The 10000-nt window shown below is 47.0% G+C and overlaps 1 protein-coding gene across 1 annotated transcript in view; it reads left to right on the top strand.

Moving 5' to 3' along the window:
* Positions 1-3136: 3136 nt before the first annotated feature.
* Positions 3137-10000, top strand: part of LOC116373853 (disintegrin and metalloproteinase domain-containing protein 12) — a gene marked incomplete at its 3' end in the record, with an annotated part of 37852 nt that continues 30988 nt past the window's right edge. The window contains 1 exon segment of the mRNA XM_031822144.1: positions 3137-3771. Within this exon segment, the coding sequence (XP_031678004.1) occupies positions 3621-3771 (151 nt within the window).

Raw genomic sequence — 10000 nt, 5'->3', positions numbered from 1 at the left:
AGTTGAGAACAAGTTCTCATTTGCAACTGTCAGCACCATGTAATACCAGGGGGTGTCCTCTTCCTCTGAGATACTGTCAGCACCATGTAATACCAGGGGGTGTCCTCTTCCTCTGAGATACTGTCAGCACCATGTAATACCAGGGGGTGTCCTCTTCCTCTGAGATACTGTCAGCACCATGTAATACCAGGGGGTGTCCTCTTCCTCTGAGATACTGTCAGCACCATGTAATACCAGGGGGTGTCCTCTTCCTCTGAGATACTGTCAGCACCATGTAATACCAGGGGGTGTCCTCTTCCTCTGAGATACTGTCAGCACCATGTAATACCAGGGGGTGTCCTCTTCCTCTGAGATACTGTCAGCACCATGTAATACCAGGGGGTGTCCTCTTCCTCTGAGATACTGTCAGCACCATGTAATACCAGGGGGTCTCCTCTTCCTCTGAGATACTGTCAGCACCATGTAATACCAGGGGGTGTCCTCTTCCTCTGAGATACTGTCAGCACCATGTAATACCAGGGGGTGTCCTCTTCCTCTGAGATACTGTCAGCACCATGTAATACCAGGGGGTGTCCTCTTCCTCTGAGATACTGTCAGCACCATGTAATACCAGGGGGTGTCCTCTTCCTCTCAGATACTGTCAGCACCATGTAATACCAGGGGGTGTCCTCTTCCTCTGAGATACTGTCAGCACCATGTAATACCAGGGGGTGTCCTCTTCCTCTGAGATACTGTCAGCACCATGTAATACCAGGGGGTCTCCTCTTCCTCTGAGATACTGTCAGCACCATGTAATACCAGGGGGTGTCCTCTTCCTCTGAGATACTGTCAGCACCATGTAATACCAGGGGGTGTCCTCTTCCTCTGAGATACTGTCAGCACCATGTAATACCAGGGGGTGTCCTCTTCCTCTGAGATACTGTCAGCACCATGTAATACCAGGGGGTGTCCTCTTCCTCTGAGATACTGTCAGCACCATGTAATACCAGGGGGTGTCCTCTTCCTCTGAGATACTGTCAGCACCATGTAATACCAGGGGGTGTCCTCTTCCTCTGAGATACTGTCAGCACCATGTAATACCAGGGGGTGTCCTCTTCCTCTGAGATACTGTCAGCACCATGTAATACCAGGGGGTGTCCTCTTCCTCTGAGATACTGTCAGCACCATGTAATACCAGGGGGTCTCCTCTTCCTCTGAGATACTGTCAGCACCATGTAATACCAGGGGGTGTCCTCTTCCTCTGAGATACTGTCAGCACCATGTAATACCAGGGGGTGTCCTCTTCCTCTGAGATACTGTCAGCACCATGTAATACCAGGGGGTGTCCTCTTCCTCTGAGATACTGTCAGCACCATGTAATACCAGGGGGTGTCCTCTTCCTCTGAGATACTGTCAGCACCATGTAATACCAGGGGGTGTCCTCTTCCTCTGAGATACTGTCAGCACCATGTAATACCAGGGGGTGTCCTCTTCCTCTGAGATACTGTCAGCACCATGTAATACCAGGGGGTGTCCTCTTCAGTTGGCCATAATGTTTTGTATATCATATGAATACAATTGAATGCAAATAGATTGTTGGCCTGAAGTCTTGAATAATGTTTCTCCACTTCACAGGACTGGCCACGTGTTGAGGGCTGGTCAGTTTATCAAATCAAATCAAATCAAATTTTATTTGTCACATACACATGGTTAGCAGATGTTAATGCGAGTGTAGCGAAATGCTTGTGCTTCTAGTTGCGACAATGCAGTAATAACCAACAAGTAATCTAACCTAACAATTCCAAAACTACTGTCTTATACACAGTGTAAGGGGATAAAGAATATGTACATAAGGATATATGAATGAGTGATGGTACAGAGCAGCATTGGCCAAGATACAGTAGATGATGCATAATACATGTGATGTTATTTTTAGTTTATTCTACAATAGATGAATGTAGCATTTGTTGCATTTGTAGAGCAAATCAGACCGTGTGTGTGAATACAGGGCAGAGGATGTTTTCACTTAGAGCCAAGGCGGGTTCATGAGAACAGTCTGGTGGAGCCATGTTTACACACCCACCAGGACTGCTGTTTACACACCCACCAGGACTGCTGTTTACACACCCACCAGGACTGCTGTTTACACACCCACCAGGACTGCTGTTTACACACCCACCAGGACTGCTTTTTACACACCCACCAGGACTGCTGTTTACACACCCACCAGGACTGCTGTTTACACACCCACCAGGACTGCTGTTTACACACCCACCAGGACTGCTTTTTACACACCCACCAGGACTGCTGTTTACACACCCACCAGGACTGCTGTTTACACACCCACCAGGACTGCTGTTTACACACCCACCAGGACTGCTTTTTACACACCCACCAGGACTGCCTTTACACATCCGCCATATCGGCGCGGCAGGGTAGCCTAGTCCGCCATATCGGGGTTGCAGGGTAGCCTAGTCCGCCATATCGCCGCGGCAGGGTAGCCTAGTCCGCCATATCTGCGCGGCAGGGTAGCCTAGTCCGCCATATCGGCGCGGCAGGGTAGCCTAGTCCGCCATATCGGCGCGGCAGGGTAGCCTCTTCGTTAGAGCTTTGGACTAGTATCTGAAAGCTTGCAATTTCAAATCCCTGCGCTGACAAGGTACAAATCTGTCGTTCTGCCCCTGAACAAGGCAGTTAACCCCACTGTTCCTAGTCCGTCAATGAAAATAAGAATTTGTTCTTAACTGACTTGCCAAGTTAAATAAAGGTTAAAACATTTTTTTATTTTTTATTTTTTTTACACACCCACCATAACTGCTGCTTTCAAGTCGACTGTCTCTTACGGCTGCTGAATAAAATATTGAACCAGAATTACGTCTGCTGGGAGAGGTTGTGTCTGAAATATATTATTAAAGTCCTCTAAGTGTACTCTCTCCTCTTTCTCTCTCTCTCCTTCCCTCTCTCTCTCTCCTTCCCTTTCTCTCTCTCTCTCCTTCCCTCTCTCTCTCTCCTTCCCTCTCTCTCTCTCTCTCTCTCCTTCCCTCTCTCTCACTCCTTCCCTCTCTCTCTCTCTCTCTCCTTCCCTCTCTCTCTCCTTCCCTCTCTCTCTCTCTCTCCTTCCCTCTCTCTCTTTCTCTTGCTGCAGCGCAGAAAAGCGCTTATAACGGCGCGCCTTTGCGGACGGCGAATGTAAAGACGGATTGACGTCCGTAAGGAGCGCTTCTGGATAAGCACATGGTCTCGTTAACGAAAGACAACACTTCGCTAGTCTGTAAATTCCTTTTTGGAGGAACTCCCTAACTGTTTTCATCGGAAGGAAAATAAACGACCACGACCACCTATTTCAATGTAGTTAATGACACGTTTACTGGTCAAATTGTCGGGCTTCTCTCCAAAGTGCTTGATGCGCTTTTAACATCGTTGGATGTAAAGTCTGTTACAGGGGAGTCGGAGGTTGCTGGAGTGGAGCGGGTGAGGACTGAGAAGGATTTCCTATCCGTCTCTCTTTCCTCATACTTGATCATATTTCACGAAGTCCTTTGGGTGTTACACATCAGCTGTTCCACTGTATATTATGGTCGTGCTGCCGTGAGACAGTTGGATAGTCTCGACCCGTTCGTCCGCTGCCGTACACCCGCACAATGACCTACCGGCGGACCTACGGGAGTCAGACCTACCGGAGTCAGACCTACGGGAGTCAGAAGTTTACCGTGTTTTTGATAGCTCTTCACGTCTTGTCAATTACAATATGCTTCGGTGAAGATGTGCGCTCCTCCAACAAGACCACTGAAGGTAAGAAGTGGAGACCGAATTAAATGTATTTTGACAAATGCATTATTTCTTCTTGGTTTTGCAAAGAAAACAGGCGCTACATTTAACAGATGAATCAAAGAAAACAGGCGCTACATTTAAAAAATATGAATCATTATCTGACAACTATATCTGACATTTCCCCCTGGGCACACACTGATTGAATCAACGTTGTTACCACGTAATTTAAATGAAATAACGTTGAACCAACTTGAATTGACATCTGTGCCCAGTGGGTTCAGTCTTTTGTATGTTTGGTTTCTGTGTAACAGTATAACTTTAGACCGTTCCCTCGCCCATACCCGATACATCAACAACTGACACCCACGAAGTATCGTTACCCATCGATCCACAAAAGCCGCGGCCCTTGCAGAGCAAGGGGAGCCACTACTTCAAGGTCTCAGAGCAAGTGACGTCACCGATTGAAACGCTATTTAGCGCGCACCACCGTGAACTAGCTAGCCGTTTCACATCCGTTACATCTGCATCATTCTTTAAATCAGTGAAATCAATACGCTGGCGTTATAAACACTTGGTTATAACACTCATATAATGTACGACGCCCCGCTATAATATTCAATCAGAAAATAATCTGGGTAAGGTGTCATTGGAGCAAGGTGCAAGATTTATGAAATTATGAATTGTAAAACATTTAGTAATTAGGTGGATGGAGAGATTGCAGTTTCACTGATGATATTCTATTAAGATGAAGGTCTCACAACCATCTTAAAACCATGACAACTTTAGTAGAATAATAGTTGAAAGTTAACTAAGATCAAGAGCATAACACATCAATCACATCTTATTCAGATGGTTTAGGAGAACAGAGCAGACAGACAGACAGACCTTTAGGAGAACAGAGCAGACAGACAGACCTTTAGGAGAACAGAACAGACAGACAGACCTTTAGGAGAACAGAACAGACAGACCTTTAGGAGAACAGAACAGACAGACAGACAGACCTTTAGGAGAACAGAACAGACAGACAGACCTTTAGGAGAACAGAACAGACAGACAGACCATTAGGAGAACAGAGCAGACAGACAGACCTTTAGGAGAACAGAACAGAGCAGACAGACAGACCTTTAGGAGAACAGAACAGACAGACAGACCTTTAGGAGAACAGAGCAGACAGACAGACCTTTAGGAGAACAGAACAGACAGACAGACCTTTAGGAGAACAGAGCAGACAGACAGACAGACCTTTAGGAGAACAGAGCAGACAGACAGACCTTTAGGAGAACAGAACAGAGCAGACAGACAGACCTTTAGGAGAATAGAACAGAGCAGACAGACAGACCTTTAGGAGAACAGAACAGAACAGACAGAGAGACCTTTAGGAGAACAGAACAGACAGAGAGACAGACAGACCTTTAGGAGAACAGAACAGACAGACAGACAGACCTTTAGGAGAACAGAGCAGACAGACAGACCTTTAGGAGAACAGAACAGAGCAGACAGACAGACCTTTAGGAGAATAGAACAGAGCAGACAGACAGACCTTTAGGAGAACAGAACAGAACAGACAGAGAGACCTTTAGGAGAACAGAACAGACAGACAGACAGACAGACAGACCTTTAGGAGAACAGAACAGACAGACAGACCTTTAGGAGAACAGAGCAGACAGACAGACCTTTAGGAGAACAGAGCAGACAGACAGACCTTTAGGAGAACAGAACAGACAGACAGACCTTTAGGAGAACAGAGCAGACAGACAGACCTTTAGGAGAACAGAACAGAGCAGACAGACAGACCTTTAGGAGAACAGAACAGACAGACAGACCTTTAGGAGAACAGAACAGACAGACAGACCTTTAGGAGAACAGAACAGACAGACAGACCTTTAGGAGAACAGAGCAGACAGACAGACCTTTAGGAGAACAGAGCAGACAGACAGACCTTTAGGAGAACAGAACAGAGCAGACAGACAGACCTTTAGGAGAACAGAACAGACAGACAGACCTTTAGGAGAACAGAACAGACAGACAGACCTTTAGGAGAACAGAGCAGACAGACAGACCTTTAGGAGAACAGAACAGACAGACAGACCTTTAGGAGAACAGAGCAGACAGACAGACCTTTAGGAGAACAGAACAGACAGACAGACCTTTAGGAGAACAGAACAGACAGACAGACCTTTAGGAGAACAGAGCAGACAGACAGACCTTTAGGAGAACAGAGCAGACAGACAGACCTTTAGGAGAACAGAACAGAGCAGACAGACCTTTAGGAGAACAGAACAGAGCAGACAGACCTTTAGGAGAACAGAACAGAGCAGACAGACAGACCTTTAGGAGAACAGAACAGAGCAGACAGACCTTTAGGAGAACAGAACAGACAGACAGACAGACCTTTAGGAGAACAGAACAGACAGACAGACCTTTAGGAGAACAGAACAGAGCAGACAGACCTTTAGGAGAACAGAACAGAGCAGACAGACAGACCTTTAGGAGAACATAACAGAGCAGACAGACCTTTAGGAGAACATAACAGAGCAGACAGACCTTTAGGAGAACAGAGCAGACAGACAGACCTTTAGGAGAACAGAGCAGACAGACCTTTAGGAGAACAGAGCAGACAGACAGACCTTTGGGAGAACAGAGCAGACAGACCTTTAGGAGAACAGACAGACAGACCTTTAGGAGAACAGAACAGACAGACAGACCTTTAGGAGAACAGAACAGACAGACAGACCTTTAGGAGAACAGAGCAGAGAGACAGACCATCAGGAGAACAGAGCAGAGAGACAGACCATCAGGAGAACAGAACAGTCAGACAGATAGACCATCAGGAGAACAGAGCAGAGAGACAGACCATGAGGAGAACTGAGCAGTCAGACATACCATCAGGAGAACAGAACAGTCAGAGAGACAGACCATCAGGAGAACAGAGCAGACAGACAGACCATCAGGAGAACAGAGCAGACAGACAGACCATCAGGAGAACAGAGCAGACAGACAGACCATCAGGAGAACAGAGCAGACAGACAGACCATCAGCAGAACAGAGCAGACAGACAGACCATCAGGAGAACAGAGCAGACAGACAGACCATCAGGAGAACAGAGCAGACAGACAGACCATCAGGAGAACAGAGCAGACAGACAGACCATCAGCAGAACAGAGCAGACAGACAGACCATCAGGAGAACAGAGCAGACAGACAGACCATCAGGAGAACAGAGCAGACAGACAGACCATCAGGAGACCAGAGCAGACAGATAGACCATCAGGAGAACACAGCAGAACAGACAGACCATCAGGAGAAAAGAACAGTCAGACAGACAAACCATCAGGAGAACAGAGCAGTCAGACAGAAAATCAGGAGAACAGGTTGGAGGAAGAGGAGAGAATGGAGGAGGGGATGAAGGAGAGGAAGAGAGAAGAGGTTGGTGGAGAAGGAGAGGAAGAGAGAAGAGGTTGGTGGAGGAGGAGAGGAAGAGAGAAGAGGATGGAGGAGGAGAGGAAGAGAGAAGAGGATGGAGGAGGAGGAGAGGAAGAGAGAAGAGGCTGGAGGAGCAGGAGAGGAAGAGAGAAGAGGTTGGTGGAGAGGAAGAGAGAAGAGGATGGAGGAGGAGGAGAGGAAGAGAGAAGATGTTGGTGGAGGAGGAGAGGAAGAGAGAAGAGGATGGTGGAGGAGGAGAAGAAGAGAGAAGAGGTTGGTGGAGGAGGAGAGGAAGAGAGAAGAGGATGGAGGAGGAGAGGAAGAGAGAAGAGAGAAGAGGATGGAGGATGAGTGGAAGAGAGAATAGGATGGTGGAGGAGGAGAAGAAGAGAGAAGAGGTTGGTGGAGGAGGAGAGGAAGAGAGAATAGGATGGTGGAGGAGGAGAGGAAGAGAGAAGAGGATGGAGGAGGAGGAGAGGAAGAGAGAAGAGGATGGAAGGAGGAGAAGAAGAGAGAAGAGGTTGGTGGAGGAAGATTTCATTTATTTATTCCCAGTTTATTACCCAAGGCATTTCCTGTTGTGGCATGACGAACTCATCATTACCCACATCATCAGGCCCATTGTGTTGTGAGAACCTGGACAAAGCAGCGTTTAACAGGAAGTAAATACCTGGTCAATGGTCGTTAAGGGGCTCGCTTGTTAAGGGCTGATTAGGGGAGAGATTCCCCCTGGGTCAACTGCTGGGAACAGGTGCTTATAAACAAACAAGAGGGGACTGGATAGAAGCTGGCTGTGTGTGTGTGTGTGTGTGTGTGTGTGTGTGTGTGTGTGTGTGTGTGTGTGTGTGTGTGTGTGTGTGTGTGTGTGTGTGTGTGTGTGTGTGTGTGTGTGTGTGTGTGTGTGTGTGTGTGTGTGTGTGTGTGTGTGTGTGTGTGTGTGTGTGTGTGTGTGTGTGAGTGTGTGTGTGTGTGTGTGTGTGTGTGTGTGTCTGAGAAGCATTGTGAAAGCATGCTGTAGTGGAGTAATGCTGACTGTGAACCCAGCACGGCGTCTGTCTTCAACATCTCATATAAAAGGGAAATGAGTGGAAATCATTAGTGAAGGAACTTATTTATGAGTGTGTGTGTGTGTGAGTGTGTGTGTGTGTGTGTGTGTGTGTGTGTGTGTGTGTGTGTGTGTGTGTGTGTGTGTGTGTGTGTTTGTGAGACTATTTCTGTTTCCTTTTTATTCTCTGATGAGAAACTCTGTCTGCCAGGAATTCAAGGTTGTTAGACACTCTGTCTGCCAGGAATTCAAGGTTGTTAGACACTCTGTCTGCCAGGAATTCAAGGTTGTTAGACACTCTGTCTGCCAGGAATTCAAGGTTGTTAGACACTCTGTCTGCCAGTAATTCAAGGTTGTTAGACACTCTGTCTGCCAGGAATTCAAGGTTGTTAGACACTCTGTCTGCCAGGAATTCAAGGTTGTTAGACACTCTGTCTGCCAGGAACTCAAGGTTGTTAGACACTCTGTCTGCCAGGAACTCAAGGTTGTTAGACACTCTGTCTGCCAGGAATTCAAGGTTGTTAGACACTCTGTCTGCCACGAACTCAAGGTTGTTAGACACTCTGTCTGCCAGGAACTCAAGGTTGTTAGACACTCTGTCTGCCAGGAACTCAAGGTTGTTAGACACTCTGTCTGCCAGGAATTCAAGGTTGTTAGACACTCTGTCTGCCAGGAATTCAAGGTTGTTAGACACTCTGTCAGCCAGGAATTCAAGGTTGTTAGACACTCTGTCTGCCAGGAATTCAAGGTTGTTAGACACTCTGTCTGCCAGGAATTCAAGGTTGTTAGACACTCTGTCTGCCAGGAATTCAAGGTTGTTAGACACTCTGTCTGCCAGGAATTCAAGGTTGTTAGACACCATGTCTGCCAGGAACTCAAGGTTGTTAGACACTCTGTCTGCCAGGAATTCAAGGTTGTTAGACACTCTGTCTGCCAGGAATTCAAGGTTGTTAGACACTCTGTCTGCCAGGAATTCAAGGTTGTTAGACACTCTGTCTGCCAGGAATTCAAGGTTGTTAGACACTCTGTCTGCCAGGAATTCAAGGTTGTTAGACACTCTGTCTGCCAGGAATTCAAGATTGTTAGACACTCTGTCTGCCAGGAATTCAAGGTTGTTAGACACTCTGTCTGCCAGGAATTCAAGGTTGTTAGACACTCTGTCTGCCAGTAATTCAAGGTTGTTAGACACTCTGTCTGCCAGGAATTCAAGGTTGTTAGACACTCTGTCTGCCAGGAATTCAAGGTTGTTAGACACTCTGTCTGCCAGGAACTCAAGGTTGTTAGACACTCTGTCTGCCAGGAATTCAAGGTTGTTAGACACTCTGTCTGCCAGGAATTCAAGGTTGTTAGACACTCTGTCTGCCAGGAATTCAAGGTTGTTAGACACTCTGTCTGCCAGGAATTAAAGGTTGTTAGACACTCTGTCAGCCAGGAATTCAAGGTTGTTAGACACTCTGTCTGCCAGGAATTCAAGGTTGTTAGACACTCTGTCTGCCAGGAATTCAAGGTTGTTAGACACTCTGTCTGCCAGGAATTCAAGGTTGTTAGACACTCTGTCAGCCAGGAATTCAAGGTTGTTAGACACTCTGTCAGCCAGGAATTCAGCCAGGAATTCTTGTGGTGTGTCTCTGTCCTGGCTGGAAGCACTTGATCTGATGGATGTTTGTGTCCCAAATGACCCTATGGTCTAAAGTAGTGCACCACATAGGAGGGCTCTGGTCAAAAGTAGTGCACTACATAGGGAATAAGGTGCTATTTGGACCCTGACCCTTAATGTGAGACT

Source organism: Oncorhynchus kisutch, unplaced genomic scaffold (genome assembly GCF_002021735.2).
Source record: "Oncorhynchus kisutch isolate 150728-3 unplaced genomic scaffold, Okis_V2 scaffold4073, whole genome shotgun sequence".
NCBI lineage: Eukaryota > Metazoa > Chordata > Actinopteri > Salmoniformes > Salmonidae > Oncorhynchus > Oncorhynchus kisutch.
This window is presented reverse-complemented; position numbering and strand designations above follow the sequence as displayed.